Genomic DNA, 20,280 nt, shown 5'->3' with positions numbered 1-20,280 from the left:
GACTAAGGGCGGAAAGCTGGTTTCTGTTGGTGACAGCAAGATGGACAGATGGACATTTGCTTGTTAGTGAAGACATACAAGAAGGGCTTTCCCAAATTGTGTAGTTACACGGCGACCTTGACTGAGAGACGGCTGAACTAAAGACCCTTCGGAACTCAGAGCTGCTTCAAAAAAGTAACTGCCTTTCAATGTAAAATATATACAAGAATCTATTTTCTATGATTATGTCATGCATGCTGGAATTAAGATTTATCTTTTTATTTTTTATTATTTTTTAAAGATTTATTTACTTATTTGAGAGAGAGGGGGTGTGTATGCGTGTTTGCGCTGGGCAGAGGGGCAGAGGGAGAAGCAAAGTGTCCTAAGCAGACACCTCGCTGAGCGTGGGGCCCAACACCGGCTCACAACCTGAGCCAAAACCAAGAGGCAGATGCTCAACCAACTGCCACCCAGGCACCCCAAGATTAATCTTTTTTAAGAAATGGCAACGAAATGTCTCTATTGTTCGACCTGCGGTGATCTACATTAATTTTGTGACCAAAACTTCAGAAAAACTAAAGGTGGAGGAAGCAAATACCAGTCAGTAACAAATAAGAAGACCACAGACTTGATGGACTATGACCTTGGTTCAAATGGTGGCTTCTTGACTTGAGGGAAATTACTTATCTTGTCTTAGCTTCTTAGCTTCAGTCTGTTCTGACTTCCCAAGCTGCAAATGACCTCTTAATTTTTGGATTCTCCCCCTACCCCTTATCCCTCATATGGTTCCTAGCACATTCTTTTTTTTTTTTTTTTTTTTTTTTTTAATGATTTTATTTATTTATTTTACAGAGAGAGAGAGAGGAGGAAGCAGGCTCCCCGCCGAGCAGACAGCCTGATGCGGGGCTTGATCCCAGGACCCTGAGATCATGACCTGAGCCGAAGGCAGAGGCTTAACCCACTGAGTCACCCAGGTGCCCCATCCTATCACATTCTAATTGTATTAGAAATGCATTCCTTCATTCAACAAAAACTGATGAGGCTTCATTTAGGTTGCATATTCCCTTAAATGCTGACTTTACAAAGGTAACTAAAACAAGGTTCTTGCCCTCCATAAGTACATTCTATATGGGAAAGAGAAGTATGATAAAGGCATTACTAGATAGTGTAATATAAGTACTGTAAGATGTTGTGACCAGGGGCACCTGGGTGGCTCAGTGGGTTAAAGCCTCTGCCTTCGGCTCAGGTCATGATCTCAGGGTCCTGGGATCAAGCCCTGCATCGGGCTCTCTGCTCGGCAGGGAGCCTGCTTCCTCCTCTCTCTCTCTCCCTGCCTACTTGTGATCTCTGTCTGTCAAATAAATAAATAAAATCTTAAAAAAAAAAAAAAAAAAAGACGTGTGACCAACTCAGAAGGTATGACATCTGGGCCGGACCTTGAAGGATCAGTATCCATACACAAATGCTTTATTTCTTTTACTGACTTGATGTCAGGGACCACATCTCATTGAGCTTTTACCATGGCAGATGCCAAATAAAGCTATATGGTATAAGTAAGTGAAAGAAATCCAAATTTTAAGCTTTTAATGACGGAAATATACAAATACGTTCCAGAAAGGTAATAAAATTATACTCAGGCAATGGAAAAAAACAATCTTCAGGTATCCAAACACGGTTGGTAAAAATGTAAAATGAATCTGAATACCAATTTGCGAAGAAGAGCTGCGGAGATTCTTTTTTTGGATCCCATCAACCAGAATATTGTAAGGCAGGAGCTGCCTTTGAAACAGTAAGAGGACCCACGGCTTTCTTTTTCAGTACTCTGCGATACCGGTGTTATTGTCCTTTGACAAATGAGGGAACGGGAGCAGAGAAGGATCAAGTCTTTAGCTCCAATCATACAATTAAGCCCATGGTGGAGGCTGAATTCCAGTCCAGCCCTGCCAGGCCTCATTGCCAAATTCTCAGCTGCCAGGTGATGTGGCTTCATGCTCAGATTGCCCCACACACGTATGTCAGGGGGTTAGTACCATTAAAGCTACTACCATGCAGGGTGCGTGGGTGGTTCAGTGGGTTAAGCCTCTGCCTTCGGCTCAGGTCATGATCTCAGGGTCCTGGGATCAAGGCCTGTATCCAGCTTTCTGCTCAGCAGGGAGCCTGCTTCCCTCCCCCACCCCCCGCCTGCCTCTCTGCCTACTTGTGATCTCCCTCTCTCTCTGTCAAATAAATAAATATGATCCTTTAAAAAAAAAAAGCTACTACTATGCAGATAAGTATTATGCTGCACTAATGGTCATCTGCATTTTCAGGAGACAGTAGAAGGAAGTTAAGGAAACCTCTTTTCAGTAATTCAGACTCAAGAAAATTCTTGATTGGCTTCTTTTCAAAGGCTCAAATACAAGTTTTCAACCATAAATCTCACAGTGTGTGAACTGAGATTGAAATGTAAGGTATGCTCTAATTCTCCTTTGGTTTAATCCCAAGGAACTGGAATCTAGATTCCCTTAGTACCCAGGTATTTCATGTAAGATGCTAGATACAGCATGGTTACCTCTTACTCTTAAACTCCCCCCAGCGGCACTGTTTTCATTAAAGCCACTTCTCTGGGAGACAGCCAGGAAAACAGCCACCAGAAGAGTATGTGGTATTTAGAACCTCAATATTAGGTAAGTGGTCAGACCTGTTTATTTGAATTCCTCCTTACGGCTGGTCATACGATCTTCCTGCAAAGGAAGCCTGGAATAATCCACTTTAAGAAGGTCAGGGAGGAACAAAGGGTGTCCTGGAGAAGAGGACAGGAAAGAGGAAACAGACAGTAGGAGAAAAAGAATGGAAAAACCAGAAGACAAAGTGCTGTCCATAGGAATTTCCTAAACCCTGAACTGCCTGAGCTTATCTCTGATGTGCACAACGCTGAGTAGCGGTCATCTGAGGAACAACAGAAGGAAAAAACACGTACACAAATCCATGCATCAGAAACTTTCCCCCTTTAAATGGTCAGCTTGGAATACCCAAGAATTCATCCTGAATTACCCAGTAAAGGGACAGCTGACCAGCCACGGTCAGAAGACACCTGTGGCGGAGATGTAGGGATAGATCAGAGGTTGAGGCCGCTAAGCCACAGTCATTATTCCCAGTCATCTGATCCCATGAACCCCTCACGTTATATTTAGGCTTCCCATGTGAGAGTTTTAGCCAAAGCCTCATCATAGCAGTAGCAGTAATTATGAGATCATGAATAACAGTAAAGTTAACAAATATTTTTAATGCGAAAAATATACCATTTTGAAATACTAACTTCTCAATTTCTCAGCAAAATGAATATATTTCTAATTTTAAAAATATATTTTCTCCCTCCTCATTCAACACACTATCAATTTCCTAACCTCCTTTACCCTCACCCCTGTCCTTATAGTCACACACACACACATACAACCTCACCATGTTCCTTACACCGCATGTACAGACTGTTGGGGAGGAAAAAAATTCCCTTTACCCTTCCAAGTTTTTGGCAGGTGAATTGATATAAGGCATATTAACATGGGAAAAACAAAGTTAATTATGTATATATAGGAACCCTGTAAGAATATGAGACCCAAGAACACGTAGGGTCAGTTGAGGCTTATAGGACATCCCAAGCTAAGGAATGGGGTAGGGGCTTAGGGCTTCAAAGGAGAGGAGGGTGATTCACAGAACAAAAAGAAGAGATGTTTGATAATTAGATGTTTGCCCTGCTGTACAGAAAGGTCTTGTAGAGAAATAGTAGTCTCTAGTTAATAGCTCCTTTTTTGAGCCAGGCACACTATCTAAATTATTTTAGATCATAACAACTTTATCCTTGATTATTATGCTTTTCAGGGTAACCTCCCATAACTGACTCCCACCCCCAACAACTGTTTTTGTCTTTAGTTGAACGTGGTACTTCAGCTGATGGCTTTGGCCATTTTGGGGAGTTACTCAGTTTTCCTGGGTCTCTCTCATGTATACACAGGAAGTATACATTTATTAAACTTTAGTTTGCTTTTCGCCTGTTACTCTGTCTTACATCAATTTAATTATTAGATGAGTCAAAAACCTAGGAAATGAAGGCTTTTTTTTTTCTTTCTTTTCTTCTTTTTTTTTTTGCCATAGTACCTGCTCTACAGGCAATGATCAACTTACAGAACAGTGGACTCAACAAGGGTTCTAAACTCAGACTTAACCAGATTCAAATTCCAACTTTGCCTTAGAAATCTGTGTATTTGTAACTACTCTAAGTTTGAGTTTCCTCAATCTAAACCACTTTGGATAAAGTATGGTGCCTCATAAAAACAAGACACATTACTTATATGGATACTGACCCTACCAGCAACTAAAAAATAGGGATATTTTTATATATGTCAATTATATCTTATAAAACTGTGGGACAAAACTCAAGTGAGTAAATAAATAAATAAATAAATACATGCATACATATAATAGGTGTATTTTCATTTCTTTTTTTTTTTTTTAAGATTTTATTTATTTATTTGACAGAGAGAAATCACAAGTAGGCAGAGAGAGAGAGAGAGAGAGGAGGAAGCAGGCTCCCTGCTGAACAGAGAGCCCGATGCGGGGCTCGATCCCAGGACCCTGAGATCATGACTGAGCCGAAGGCAGCGGCTTAACCCACTGAGCCACCCAGGCGCCCCAGGTGTATTTTCTATACGCACTTGAAATGAAAACAGTCACCATTTTCTTAATTACTGAAGAATCGATCGGCTCTACATCAACCAGGATTCCCTGCCCTTCTCTCTTCTGGGTCTGCTGCCTTTTGGCAACATGAACAAAAAACCCAACATATAGCCCATAAAGCTCATTTTATCATTTTAGGCACTCTAATAAAGATTTCAGAGAAGAAAAGGTTGAATTTAAATGCATAAAATGAGACTGAGGATGAAGTACAGGTTCAAATTATTCAGGCCAACGCCAATTTCCATTTCCACGGACGCCCAAAAGCTGAGTTAGTTACACATTACTCTTGTAATCAGTTAACTGGCAAGACACTCGACTTAAAACAGCGAATGCGCCCCTCTACCTGGAGTGTGGAAATCAGTAACAGCCTGCCCTCTTCCCCAAGCAGGCTCTGCTTCCTTCACCATGTCCTCCACCCTCAAAGGTCAATCGGATAACGTGCCTGTGAGGCCTACACGGGAGACCTCCCATCTCCTGCGACCCCAAAACTGTACTGTCTGCTAAGGAAGTCATTGCACGCAGCCAAGAAACAAAAACAGAAACATCCGAAGCCACAGTTGGGTGGTAATCTGTGAAGCTGTCAAGATAACCTGAGAAAACAGGTAGCTGATGACAGCGGAAAGCCAAGAATGCAAAAGGTAAACATCTGTGATTAAAAGGGAAAAAGAAAAAAAAAAAAAAGAGCAGAAACTGAACCCTAATGTCAGCTTCCTAAGGAAAAGGCATTTACCGTAAGTCTACCCCTCTGTGCTCCGCTTGACCCTGAAAACGTATTTATGTATGCATGTATTCATTCATTCATTCACTGTGCTAAGCACTCAAGTGCTTTCTGAGTGCACAGTAATTGATCCCAGGCCTCCCTCAGGAGAGTAATACCCCTTACTGCCTGTACGTCAGATGTATTTGTGGTTGGACCCCAGGACACTCCTTTTGGGGGAACCGCAGGCTCTCTGGGTCTCTCCTCTCTGGCATTCAAGAGAACTGAGCTTTCAGGTCAAACCTTTTACTGCAGGCTGCCTTCTTCTCCCAAGGCCCAAAACAGATCTGGAACAACCCAACAGTGGGCACAATCGACTCCACTGTTTTTCCCCCTCTGAACTGCCGGTCACTCTGCTTTCCCTCGTGTTCATTTCAGAATGAGCTGTGCACAGCAAAATGGCGCCATGTTCCTACCTGGTCTCTCAGCCTCTCTTGGTGGCCCATGATTGCGGTGGCATGATGAGGGTATTTCTGCTTCAGATGTTCCAGGAAAGCTTCTCTCTTCCTGTCCATCTCAGATGTTTGCATTCCCAGGATTTCTTTGGAACTTCGGGGCCCACCTAGCGTGTGTCTCCTTGGGATGGTGCGGGACGACCGGGAAACTGAAACGCGACTGTTTCCATTAGAGAGGCGTTCCTTGGTTCTGCGGCATTCTGCATCTTCTAAGGACGTTACATGGAGACTGCTTTTTCCTTGTTCTGAAAGACAAAAAGAACAAAGTACCGTTCATAATTAGTGATCTCAATAGATATCTCATTTAAAGAATACCGAGAGGGTATGTGGCAGCTGTTAATGTGTAAGTGTAACCTAGCAGGTGTTTTTGTTTTTAAGGCAAGAAGGGGGAATAAAATCAACAATCAAAGAACTACAAAAAAAAAAAAAAAATCACACTAAAAGGAAAAGTTGCAGAAAAAAGTGGGCTATGTCTGACTCTTCCCTGAGGTTATTCAAAATGAGAACACGTGGTCAGACTAGTTTGCAGGCTACTGGGTTCCCCCTTACCTTCATCCGTAATTATAGAAAAGTTAATTCCAGTGGTTCTGATTATTTCTTTATTTTTTTAAATTACAATTTCATGCTGGTAACAGGACTTTTGCATTTCTACAATCTGAGACACTTACTTCATCCCCAAAAAAAGCTCTCATAATCACTGATGGGTGAACCACATACAAAATCCAGCCTCCCCCGCCAATTTGGATAAAGCAAACAAATGGAATATTATTAGGTTAATATTATCATCGGGTAAGAATGGAGGGAATGGAAAGGCTTAGACACATTTTATGGAAAGCGGACTTTAAAACACACAGTGAAAAGGGAAGAGATATGATATGTGTGGATGGCCTAAACCTAGACCCTTGGGCTTGACCCTGCCTCTGACCTGGGCTTTAAGGGCCAAGCTGACTTCCACCTAGAAGGGAGCAAGTGAGCGAGGCAATGACAATGCTTCCCCTGCCGGATGCGGACAGGGGATCTCTACTCATTCTCGGTGGTTGGCAAATGGGTTGTTGGATTTGCAGATTCCAGTTAACTGAAAAGAAAAAGGCAATTACTTCTCAAAAACCCGCGAACAGCAAGCAAATTATCTTTGTAAGGAAGAGTTCTTATACCCTACACAGATGCCGGCCAAACAGAGTGTCCCTGTTCACTGAATTCCCAGGAAAAAGCAGAGTGGGGGGGTCTCAGGAGTTCTGCCTTTCACGCTACACTTAGATCCCTTCCAGTCTCACTGTCTTCGTGATTGAAATGAAGATGGTGGACTAGTAATAGATACACAGTCTTCTAGCTCTACATCCTGTAAAATCTACTCTATTTGTTAAAGACGTTTCCATTTGTTAACTATTGATCTTGTAAAGTTAGGTGCAGAAAAAGAGATCTAATATTCGAAAGTTCTAGATTGGAGTCTCAGACAGAGAAACAAGACTTTACACCAGAGACACCCAGAGTGCCCGGCTTATGCCTAAACGAGCTCGTCTAAAGGCAACGCCACCAACACGTTCCCCACCTCACTGTCTAGAAACGTCTCTCTACAGGACTCTAGGTACAACACCCTTGGGTTAGGCATAGAAAACATTTTAAACTCAGGTTGGCTTTCCTACTCTGCTTTTCCATCCCTAGAAGAGTGTTCTGGGAATAATTCTTCTTGTTTACTCCTCACTTCTCATTGCGTTGCTAATTATAGCATCTCCATCAACACCGATGAGGAAAGGGAGGAAGAAAATAGACAAACTGGTTAATTCTCCTACTTTTCCCGTGTTTCAGCAGTAAATTCAGAAGGGGGGGGGGAGATGAAACTATTGACTAAAAAGATATTGAGAGATGAACCGTACTATTTATTTAGGTTGCCTTCGCGTGACGTGCACTCACGTGACGGCTACCTTCTGTGTGGTGTCTTCTTGAATAAAACAGAAGGAACAGGATCCGCTGAGTGAAGCTAGATGCAGAAAATGCCATATGTCAGCTTGGTAAATACGTGTGCAATCTGGTTTAGCTTTAGCTTCTGGAGTGCGTATGCGTGCACATGAGTTTTATATTAGCCCAAAACTTGTTGTACACTTGATGTAACGCTGTTGACTTTTTAAACAGATTCTTACGATTACTTTTGACATCATTAACATATTTTCAAAATTATCCAGGACAACTAGATTAATGAGCAGGACTGGATCTCTGGAAAGGTGACTTCCCCACGTGGGCACACACACACACGCTCACGGATGAACGTTCAGGAACCTTCCACACCAACAGGGGCAGAAAGTTCCATTCCGTCTCACTCTGTCACAAGACTCCCAAGAACTATGCTGTTTCATCCAAGGCTCCTCAGGATAGGTCAAGGCAGCCAGAACAGTAGCCCCGTGGAGACTTTTTGAAAAGAGTGTTCCGCTTTCTTCCTTCAGATAAATTGGGAAAGGAACAGGAGGGGAAGGGGCGGCGTTCAGGGTCCATCTTCTGTCACCATTCACCTTTGGGCAGCTCCGACTTGCCCACATTCTAACCCCTATTTTTTTCCTAACACTTTGCTCTGCAAGGTCCTATCGACCTTATGGTACTTTGCCTTTTTTTTTTTTTCTCTCTGGTGGATTCTTCTAAAATGTCTCCAGTTGCTTAACAAGGTTTAACATGAATTGGTGGAAAGCAGCGAACAGCACCGAGGACTAATGCACAGTCCCCTGGCAGACATCCAGGAGCCGGTGGGGCTCACTCCTCCCCGCCTCTCACCTTTTTGCCCTCTACCTCCCCCAGCTATGGGCCCCATCTGTTTCCATCTGACCACCAGGCACCTGCTCCGTCCTCCCAGGCACCCCCGACAACAACCCAACACCACGATCCACACAAAGCCACCCTGAACACGCGTCCCCATCACCGGAGCCTTCTCCCCAGGGAGGCTTCGCTCCTGGGCGCTGCCGACTTCCGCGCCGGAAGCAGAAGTGACAATTTCACCATTCCAGTCTTTTGGGGGAGAATGTGATCTCTCGCCTGAGGAGCCCCAACTCCTATGCAGGGAGAGAAACAAACGAGAGGGGAATGGGCAAAGTCACGGAATCCCAGTTCCACAGCCGTGGAGTCAGAAATCCAAGTCCGGGCCAGTTCTTCATTATCCACAAAGCCATCAACACAGAAATAAAGTTCTATTTCTCGCCTGGAATGCGTTTGGGTGCTAACGTTTAAGGAGGGGTGTGTCCCGCGGCTCCCTATTCTGGGAATCCGTGCCAAACAAAGAACGGGGCTGGAGCATGAAGACCCGCTTTCAGTTTCCCCTTCCTGCCGCTCCCAGCCTCTGCCCAGCCCAGGGCGAGTCCTTTGTAGCTGCTGGGAGCAGGGCAGAGAGCACAGGGGGAGCCTGGGGCAGGGAACAACCCCTCCAACCTTCCGTGGAGCAGAAGTAGGGGTGAGGAGGGCAGAAGCGCCCGAGAGTTTCAAAGGGCTGAGATGCAGCAAGTTATCCCACGGGCCGGAGACCATGGGGCCCCTGGGCCACAGCTCCGATGGCTTCAGCCAAGTCCACTGACTCACAGCGGGGTCCTTGTATCGCTGGGACATTCCACACCCACTTTCTCCCTGAGAGCCAGCAACCACACTTCCCTGGGATTTTTATTCCTGAGCGAAGACTAGGTAAGTCACGGCCTCTCTGAGAAGGAGCCCCTCACTTCTTCACAGTGGCTCCTGGCGAGCTTCTCTAAAACTGTGCCAAGTTCCTCTCTAACCATAGAAACACCATGAGGAACTGCTGTTTTGTCTGGTTGTCTGTCCCAACCCCGTGGCAGCGACAGTATCCTGTCCATCTGTGTCTTCACACCACAGTGTCCTCCTGCTGCACACACACAGAAAGGTTGCATTTTCCAGGACCCTTCATCTAGCGGGGGGTCTTGGACTAATAATTCGTCCAGTCAATGCAAGTGAGGTGAGACACCTTGAGTCCCCGCCCCAGGCTTCCTGAATAATCGTCCTTGCTCGTTCTCTTTCTTCTTTGCTAGCTGAATGCAATGGCTCCAGTGGAAAATGCCAAAGCCTCGGGGAATGGGATCCCAGAGTCAGCCTAAAGCTGGGCGCCCAGGAGATCCACCTGGCCAGGAATGTCCGCATTTCCTTGTGTTCAAAAAATTAACAATGACTAAACCACCCAGATTTTAGTGTTGTTACAATCAGCCTCCTGACTAATACAGATCACATATTCTGCTGGGGGCCCATGGGGTTCCTCGGTTGGCCAGTTCCCTTGTTACCATCCCACAGATCACCCCCATACACGAACTGGCACAGAAACTGCAGCTGAAATCAGACCATGATACTTATTCACCTAAAAATCCTGAAAAATTAAGTAAGTGACAGAGAAGTTTTCTGGTATGGGTTTTCGGACAAAAGAGGAACAGTCCCTCTGCTCCCCAGAAAAGTATTCTCATCTCAAGTGTTGGTCGGATGATTCACTCATTCATTCTCAAAAATACATCTTGAGTGTCTGCTCTGTACACTAAAAGGACTTAGGAAACGCAGTGAAGTTGTGATCAAGACAGAGATAATCCCCTTGCCTCACAGCGGATCCACATTACAAACAGGGACGCAGACAATGAACAAATAATATGTAATAAGTGCTCGGAAGGATGAAACAGGTAAGGGGAAGAGACCGATGGGGCAGTTTTACAGTTCTGAGCAAAGATTTGAATATCAGGGACTCCCCGATGGGCAGTGGGGCACTGCCAATGCATTCTCTCTCTCTCTCTTTTTTTTTTTTTTTTTTGCAAGTTTAAGGTGTACAGTGTGCTGGTTTGATACATTTATATATTGCAAAATGATTACCCCCACCCAAAGCAAACACTACCTTGAAACACTGGTGAATCAGGGGTGGGGGAGGCAAGCAGGTGGACGGTAACACTTCACCTGCCCAGGGGTTTCAAGAGCTTAGGGGCCGGAGGAAAAGCAGACACCTCAGGGCTGACACATCCCAGGGAACGCCCCAGAATAGCTCTGAGGAGCCCACGGCCTTCAAAGGGAGCAGTCAGGTTTTTAGACGGCAATTCGGCCAGTAACTACCGAGTGCCTGCTCGGTGCGGTGCACCTCGAGGTACAGACTCACATTGCTGCCGACCTAAGCAGGCTGCTTATCCAGCCACGGAAGCCTCGTTGATGAGAGCTCTTCCTGAGGTCACCGTACGCCCTGGTTTGCCTGAACAGTTGTGCATTACAGCTGCCATCCCAGCAAAATTATTTATAGGGTGCCGTTTCACTTTCAAAAGTGTCTCAGTCTAGATAGTAAGTTACACATCACCCAGGGGATCCTTAACCTACAGTAGACTGATGAGTGAACTCCAAGCCCTGGGATGGGATCATTAGCCTTTTGTTCAAGAAATATTTACTGAGTGCTTTCTATATGGCTGTGTGTTGGGTAGAGGGAATGTTAGGGATGAAGAAGACCTGGCCGGCCCTGGTATTCCGCACTGTAATCCAGTGAAACAGACACAGAAACAAATACCATCAGGTGTGGCTAGGAGTGGCTAGGAGCGGGCATGGGGTATTACAGGTGATGTGAGCAGAGGCCCGGCCTCCCTGTACGGTCCTCGTGCTTACCGTACACCTGGAACAGAAGCCGTCCTTCTTTACAGAACTCAGTGGGACCCTGCACATATAACCTGAATACTTCTCACCCTTACAATCTCTCTAGCCCCCCTCCCCCTCCAACCTCCCTGACCTCTAAATGCTCAAGTGCCCCAGAGCGCACTGGGACCTGTACACACAGACCCCATCCCAGCAGATCCGCCACAGGCCCCAGACCTTTCTCCTCAATGCCGGTGGAGAATATCCACGCAGCTATCAGCATTCCGGACATCTTGGATGTGAGATAAATATCTCCATCCTCACCTATCCAAAGGACTTTCTGGTGTCCTCCATTTCCAAGCCAGAAACACCCTTTCCTCTCCTCGGCTGCACTCAAATGCTTTCTTTCCTATATAAGTAAATGGCAACTCCATCCCCCCAGGCAGGCGGACAGACATTTCTGAAATCATCTTGGACTCCTCCTTTTCTCTTGTATCTTACATCCAATCCCTCCGCAAATTCTTTTGGCTGTACTTTCAATATACACAGAACCTGTCTTCTTATCTACCTGCTGGTCCAAGCTTCTGTATGGCTTACTGTAGAAGCCTCTGACATGGTCTCTCTGCCCTTCCCCTGCCCCCACCAGGGTTAGTGTCAGTGCAGCACCCAATAGTTCCCTTTTATATGACGAGTCAGACCTGCCAGCAGCTGTGTGATCTGGCCTGGGATTACCTCTTTCTTCCCACCCTTCTCCCATGTCCCTCTCTGAACAAGTTCTTGCCTCTTCCCTCCCTAGCCTCTTTCAGATGTTTATTCTAAACACACACCAGTGCGGCTCTCTCCCTGATAACCCTCTCTCCATACTCCCTCTTCCCTTTTCCAGCCTCTGGTTCCCTATGGTCTGATTTCCATTTAATAGAGTTGCTGGATAAAATATGAAATGCCCAGTTAAAATTGAATTTCAGGTACACAAGGAATAGTTTTAGCACAAGTATGTTCCAAATATTGCATGGGATATACTTATATTCATTGTTTATCTGAAATTCAAATTTAACTGGGCATCCTGTGTTTTTATTTGCTAAATCTGGCAACGCTGCCATCTAACATGCTATATATTTCATTTATCTGTTCATAGTCTCTCTCTCTCTCTCCTACCCCCTTTCCTCCAAACTTGGTTCTTAGAACATAAGTTCAATGAAAGCAAGTATTTTCCAACTACTTTGTTCATGGCTGGGTCCCCAGCAGTTAAAACAGTAACTACTACGTAACAGATGCTCAATATTCATTGAATGAATGAGTAAGTAAATAAAGTGATCACATTCCCTCAGCCCAACCATCTCCAGCCTCTGAAGCATCTTTGAGTTGCCGTGGTTGTTTGAAAGTTATTTCTTAAATTGATCCCATTCTAATTGCCTCTCTAGATTCTGTGTCATTCATTTTAACAGAGGGCCGGAAGACTCAGTCTCTGTGGTAGGATCCTGTCCTATCAGTTAAGGGAGGGAAGGGAGCCTTATCTCCCACCGGACCCCACCGACCAGGCGCCCTCCAGGAAGAGTGTTCTGTTTTAGAAGCACAAACACAGATACCTAGACTGAAGACTGTAAAATGGGGGATTCTCCCGGGTTTACTAAGCTTAAAGTTTCCTGAGTTTCACCCGCAGGAGTAAGGGGGGATGGGAGGCGGAGAGGGTTGGGGGGGTTCCTACATCTTGTAATTCCATTTTCTTCAATCTAGCTTAGTTTTGCATTTTCAGTGCGGATGAGTCATTTGTTACTTCCCTTTTGCCTTTTTAAAACACACACACCTTTTCCCCTGTGTATAATCCCTACTCCCACGCAGAGCACGGCAGCCCCGCAAATGCTTCTCTTAGTTCCTAACTGGCCCTTGGATGAACCTGGGGTAGGGTGGGCGGGGATGGTTTCGGGCTTGTGCGGGTTTCTGAACAAGCTGCCTATATGATACCAGATGATAGGCTCTGGCATCATAGACGTCACTGACTGGAGGGCAGAGAAGTCCCTTCTCCACCCAACCCCACTGTGAAATTTCTTCGGAACAACATAAGCTTCTGGAAATTCCCTACGGAAAAGACAAGTCTATCACAAACACAATTAAAGGAAAACTGCCTGGAGAAAATCTACCCAAATCGTCTAACAACTCCCAACTTCTGAATTAAAGCATGCAAAGATTCCGCACAGCCCCATCTATCATCCGGATGGACCCGTGCTCCCCTGCTGTTCCGATCTGCAAAATAAAACATCCCTAAACTCTGTAATTTAACTCTCAAATTCTGCAAAATGTGCAACCCAGCATGCCTTTGCCTCATGGGATTCCCCCAATCAATGAATGGAAACGCTGCCTTCTCCTACGAGATAGCTGCCCAGAAACAGCTCCTTTCTCCCACGGCTGGGAGCAGCGAGTATGAAAAAGCTGCTTTTAGCGATATATTTTGTCACCGCCTAGAGATACAACACATACTGCCTGCTCTCTGGGCTCCCAACGCGGCATCCCCAAGCCACTTCTCTGGCTGTTTAAGGAAAGCCTGCCAGCGCCGAAGTCGGACCCAAGAAATCACAGCGCTCCACGCACTTTCCAAAACGCACGCCAGCCCGAGAAGCGCGCGTCCCCCGCGCCATGCGCCGCGTCCCGGGTTCTAAAAAGCAGCCCGCGGCGAGGAGCGCGCGGAACCGTAACTCCATCTTTGAGTGAGTCTGTTACTTACCCTGCTTCTGTCCGCCGTCTGCTGAGTGGGGAAGGCACGGCTCGCATTTCTGGCTTTCATTTTCTTCCATTGTCCCTCCGCCCGCGGCACAAGCTGCTCGCCGCTCTTTAAACTTCGGAGCGCAGTTCTGCAAGCTCCCAGAGAGCGCCTGGAAGGGGGCCCGGGGCGGGGGGCGGGGGGCGGGGAGGGGACCGTGCGAAACCCCACCCCGAACTGTTCTCCACTCCGGGGCAAAGTCTCTCCCGCCCGAGAAAACTGCATTCCAGCGTCGGGCCGCCCCGTCCCTCGGTGCCTGCGTCCCCGCGTCCGCCCGCCCGCCCGCCGGACGGTCCCGGAGGAAGGAGGGGGGAGGCTGCGCTCCCCGAGCCGCCCGCTGCCGCTGCCCCTGCCCCTGCCCTGGGCCCGCCCCGCGCCGCGCGCGCCCGAGGCCCCAACAGGTGATGGGCTTCCCGACCCGGCACCCAGACCGCCTGTTTGCACCGCGGCGGACCGCCCAGATTCCGCAGCCCCGGGAAGGAAAGCATTTCACACGGGCTCAGCGGCAGGCGCTGAACGCCCGGTCTCCGGTTGCTTTAATCTCAGACACAGAATGAGCCTCCCAAGGAGGCTGATTTACGGGTTACTAAACAGCCAACTGCTGAACATCCCAAATTTCGGTGAAATCCCTTAAAAAAAGAAAGAAAGAAAGAAAAAGAAAAAGAAAAAGAAAACAAAGCGTGCATGCTGAATGTTGTTAAGTAAACACCTTCTGGCACTAACTTTCGAACCTGATTAACACATACAGAGAGGTGGTTTGCTTTTCGCACAATTTCAGTCACTTCAGTTGAACTTTAAGGAGTTTGTGCTCATTTGCCTAGGCTCTGACTGCGGCCTTCTCCCCCAACACACACACACACACACATATCTTGGTCACAACTCTGAAAAGTAAGCTAATAAAATCAACCTTCTGGGGTTCTCAAGGTAGTTACTTTAAAATATCCGAAAGGCAATAAAATTGCTTTTCTTCGGATAGGCAGAGTGGCATCCAACATACCCAGTCTCCTTTTAAACTATCTACAAATATTTATTTTGTTCTCTACCCAGTCCTTGAAAACCTGGCAGATTTCCCAGAAAGTGAAAATAGGAGGCACAATGTACACACACACACACACACACACAGGATGGGAAAATACTTTAAGCAACATTAGGTCGGCCACTCTAGCCATCTAAGAGTCACACAATCACTAGCAGGACTGTGATATTTTCATCTGCAGTGGCCCCATCACTCCAAGGGGAAAAAAGAGCAATGGTTAGCCTGCTTACCATACCTTGACCCAGTTTAACAGGCCACTCGGACAAGGTTTTAGATTAATTTAGCTCAAGAAGCCACCAGAACAATGGCTGGCCTATCCTCCAGATTCTGACCTTGAGTCACCTGTGTGTTTTGGCAGTGTGGGGGACATATTTTGGCCATTTAGGGCAAAAAGATGTGGAAGCCCTTAAAGGACAAAGGATACAGACCAAAAGGAAAATGGCCATGTCCAAGAGGGAGCCAAACTCACGTCAGGAAGGGAAGAAGAAATCTCGAAATTCCTCGGGATTTTTCTTGAAATCTAAGAGGTGGTGAATCTTCTAGAAAGTTAAAGCTACGCCTGGCAGCATGAATACAGCAGTTGAGTTGACAGAGCTCAAGGTCTCCGCGACTTTGTAACAGAATTACCGGGTAATCTTGCTTTAAGGAGGAACTAATCTTACACAGTTTCTGTACTGGTTCCCCGCAGGCAAACACCAGATGAATCTTGTTTCAACCTTACTATTTTCTCAGATACAAAGCGTTCAGGAAGGAGGGATCCGTGTTCAGGCCCCCGGGCCCAGATTATCCTGATCCTTGTGTAGCTGTTGTGTATTTGCCTTCAAATTATTAATGCCAGAAATGACTGGGGTGGAGGCAAGGGGGTGGGGGAGAGAGGGAGAGACACATTGCAGCCAGAGCGCAGGTCTACACCAGAGGTCCCTGGGCTCGGACGTGAACGGAACTTTCTTTTGGTGGGAGGAGAGCCTATTCCTAACAGTTCCCACCTGCCACTGGGAAACCCCCGGGGATGAAAGAGACAACAGCGTGCTTGCACTGGCAGTCCACACCAACCAACAGCACCCAGCCTGCTGGGAAGCCTTTCAATCCAGGCAGGGGAAAAAAAAAATCCATTTTATTACGTAGATTCTGCTTTCTTGGGGCTGTTTGGAAAATGTGAGGTCAGGGCCCTGTTGCTCCCCAAATGGGTAAAAGAGGGGCAGCTCTCCCACCAGTTCTAAACTCTGGTTAGTTTCCAGGCGGCCCAAGGAAGTCCCTCTGCCCACCATGTGTTGGAGCTGCTGGGACCCTCCCCTCCCCCACAGGCAAGGCCTCCGGCAGGCGGTATAGCTATTCCTCCAGGCAAAACTCTTTGTGGAATGCACAAAAGAAAAAGGCATTACCAGGAAAGATAATTAACATAAATCATTAAGGATCACAACATCTAGACACATATTTACAGTAAATCACGTTCTCTTGAATAGTTAAACTTTCTGACCGTTCTGCGGGGGAAAGCTTCTTACCAGACTATAGTTACTGGCCCTTTGTTCCTTCTCCTTGAGAGCAAGAACTGAAAACAATTCGAGAAAGTACTGTATTGATGCTTTGGCACTGACTTATTCTACACGTGTGTCTCTCTCCAGAGCACGCAGACCTTGCTAGGACTTGATTGTCAGATTCTCTGTGAGAGGTCTCTAGAAAACACTGTTTTCTACAATCCCCATAAGCTCAGTAACTCAGATCTTCATGAAAAATACTATGATTGTCATTGCTGTCACCGTGGAAATGTTCTTTCTGGAAGAAACCCTCTTTGAACTAGAAGCACACCGTGCTTTTAGGTTTAATTTAATTTCTAGGTTGAAAAATTGCTATTACAAACCAATCTGCCTACTGCCGTACTTCGAAATTTGCTGCGAAAGGCAGAAGGAAAGCGGGAGGAACTTGAAATGTGATTTTCCTGCAGTCATACGGAGAGCTACAATAATGATACCAGGGGGCTAGATTTTCAACTCCATTTCTGTTAACCAGCGAAGGTACAAGACTATTTCTTGCTTAATGGCTCCGTATGTCGGCAATTCATGCCTCCAAATGAGCCAACACACAAAAAAAGTGTCATTTCAAAGGAAAGACAAGTGATGGAGGTAAGGGGGCAAATGGTGATTTTGCAGGCGGAGCTAACCTGCTCCAGAACTGGGCCGCTACTGGTTTTGCTCGCGCAGCTTAAACACACAGTCGCCACGACGGGCGCTCCTTCCAAGGATCGGAAACTATTGCATGTGACTTCTTAGCAGGCCTATTTAATTACAGGGCTGCGACAAACATGTCAACGTCCTTGATGCAAGTTCTTCAACAGAGGAATTGCTAGAAGCCAGTGTTGGTGGGTTTCAAACTCTTTTTTATTTTTATTTTATTTTTTTTTTAAATTTTATTTATCTATTTGGCAGACAGACATCACAAGTAGGCAAAGAGGCAGACAGAGAGAGGAGGAAGCAGGCTCCCTGCTGAGCAGAGAGCCCAATGCGAGGGGGGGGGGGCTCGATTCCAAGGCCCTAGGATCATGACCCGAGCAGAAGACAGAGGCTTTAATCCACTGAGCCACCCAGGCGCCCCATCAAATTCTTTTTTATTTTAAACCCTATTAAGAACAAGAGAGCCTACCCTGATCCGACATCAGGACACGAAAGAAGTTATTCATGCTTGCAGAAGCCATAACATATACTTTTCAAAGACTGGTAATTTAACGTAAAAAGACGCCTGGGTGGCTCAGTGGGTTAAGCCTCTGCCTTCCGCTCGGGTCCTGGTCTCAGGGTCCTGGGATCGAGCCCCGAGTCAGGCTCTCTGCTCAGCAGGGAGCCTGTTTCCCTTCCTCTCTCTCTGCCTGCCTCTCTACCTACTTGTGATCTCTGTCAAATAAATAAATAAAATCTAAAAAAAAAAAAAAAAAAGATGCAAAATCAGGTGAAAAACAAACCAAAATATTTCAGCCAGAGCCCCCGTGCCTTGATGTGTTCTTACACATGGCCTTTCCTACGGGAACACTGCTGTGTGTCACCCTGGAGTTCAGAAGTGAGACTGCTGACAATTGGGAAAACATTTGCTTAAAAGGATGATCTGGTGGTGAATGAAATGTAGGCTGCCCCATCCTACTCTTGCCAGCAGTGTGTCAGCTGGCTAGGGTGACCTTATATTTAAATATAAACCAGAGCACTTGTGGCAGGGAAAGGGGACACTATTCATGATCGCAACAGGACAAGATGCAGAAACCACGACTGTCCCTGGCAGTGCCACACAGATGGTCACCTATGCGTGGTCCAAGATAAGCCCCATGTGCTCCTCAGGTTTCCAAACGCAAAATGAGCATGAATAATGCTGTTTGAGGTTCCCTGAGGGGCCCTCAAGAGAGACATGTAAGCGTTAATTAAAGGTGTGGACCCCAGGTGCCTCTGGGTGGCTCAGTGGGTTAAAGCCTCTGCCTTCGGCTCAGGTCATGATCCCAGGGTCCTGGGATCGAGCCCCACATTGGGAATCTCTGCTCAGCAGGGAGCCTGCTTCCTCTTCTCTCTCTCTGTTTCCCTCTCTGCCTACTTGTGATCTCTGTCTGTCAAATAAATAAATAAAACTAAAAAAAAATAAATAATAATAAAAATAAATTACTTAATTAAGGTGTGGACCCCGTCTGAGCGGTTTCACAAGCCCCACCCCAAATTTCACATCAGAGAATACAAATTCCACCACACGATATGCTGTACAGCCCATCCATCCAAAAGGAATTTTCCTTTCTGTGTTTAGGGCGCAGATCTCACAGATGTGACCACAGAACCATTTATATCTCCGGCATTCTCTCCAGAGGGTAACCAATCTTCCTGATCATACGGGCGTCCTTAAAAATCCCAGCTGCTCCGAGGAGACCTGGCCAGACAAGGAAGCCTCCCCCACTGCTCCGGCCTATTTCCATGTCCTGGAACTTGCTTCTTCTACCCCATAAAATTCTTCAGGCGATTATAACTAGGAACTACTCTTAGATCCAATGTGTTCATGCTTTAAGCGTATTTGCTTGCTCTTCAAGAGAATCCATTGATGTTCATTTTTATCGGGGTCTCTTTTATCTCTTTTTAAGTCGGAAGACGCTGGAAAGCAAAGACCACGTCTGCCAGACAGTGTAGCCGGACCGCCTCGTGGGCAGCCCGTCCCGGAGAAAGCTCCGGGTGAGCACGGCAGACCGAGTCTGGATCCCAGGTGGCAAGTTGCAATTTTCCCCGGAGCCGGCTGAACCTTGACATATTCTATAGAGTTCCTGAAGGCCCAGAGTGGAACCCACGAGAATGCAAACACTCCCTCAGATGCCAGCACCCTGCTTGTTTCTCGCTTTACCCAGTGGGTCTCGAGGGAACCCTTTCATGAGAGAGTGTGGGGTGACGTCTCACCGAGAAGGCACTTCCCTGGCCTACTTCTGCCCCTGGGCTTCCCCACATGCCCTGCAAAGCTGTAGTGAGCTGTTGGGGGAGCAGGGACTACGGGAAGCCAATCATGGAGTCTGTTGCCCTCTCCCATTCTGCAGATGAGCAGACTGAGGCCCAGGGAGTTAATGACAGTCGGCCTCCCTAGTCAGCCATGACTCTGTCGAATTCCTTTCATCCTTAGGATCTTCTGTACTCTTTTCTCACAGCTACCCTGGGGGACCCCTCAATTATTCTCCCTCCTTTTGCTCTATGGACAGTAGAATCAGGGTTGGTCCAGGGGAGAGTAGACCTCTCTTCTAAAGTCCCTCTCCCATCAACCATAGAATTGGGTCCGATATTGTGTGGGGGTCATTGCTATACAGGCCATGAGGCATTAGGCACTGGTACCTTCTCTGCTCATTGAGAGGTGGTGTGTGCTGGTGCAATGATGCCAGGGACATCCCAGGTGGGACATGGCTTTCCCCAGGAGGTGCAGCGGGGACCAGCCAGCAGAGAGAATGAACAGGAGCCTGTACTTGGTCTGATAAGGGAAACAGCCTGAGCGGAATGTGGGGGAGAGGAATGGTCCTGTAGGCTGG

General features: G+C 46.7%; 1 protein-coding gene across 10 annotated transcripts in view; it reads right to left on the bottom strand.

Annotated features, from left to right (window-relative positions):
- Positions 1 to 20,280, bottom strand: part of KIAA1217 (KIAA1217 ortholog) — a 682,726-nt gene that overhangs the window by 272,591 nt on the left and 389,855 nt on the right. For 8 of the 10 annotated variants that reach the window (XM_044226897.1, XM_044226907.1, XM_044226898.1 and 5 more), the window contains exons 1-2: positions 14,192 to 14,335; positions 5,866 to 6,149 (exon numbers count right to left, since the gene is read on the bottom strand). In XM_044226897.1, the coding sequence (XP_044082832.1) occupies positions 5,866 to 6,149; positions 14,192 to 14,261 (354 nt within the window). In that variant the 5' untranslated portion in view covers positions 14,262 to 14,335. Of the gene's footprint in view, positions 1 to 5,865; positions 6,150 to 14,191; positions 14,336 to 20,280 lie in introns of those variants that run through there. The other 2 variants (XM_044226903.1, XM_044226902.1) reach the window with 1 other exon arrangement.

This window comes from Neovison vison, chromosome 12 (assembly GCF_020171115.1).
Source record: "Neovison vison isolate M4711 chromosome 12, ASM_NN_V1, whole genome shotgun sequence".
NCBI classification, from domain to species: domain Eukaryota; kingdom Metazoa; phylum Chordata; class Mammalia; order Carnivora; family Mustelidae; genus Neogale; species Neogale vison.
The sequence above is the reverse complement of the archived record's forward strand: the minus strand, read 5'-3'. Positions and strand labels throughout refer to the sequence as shown.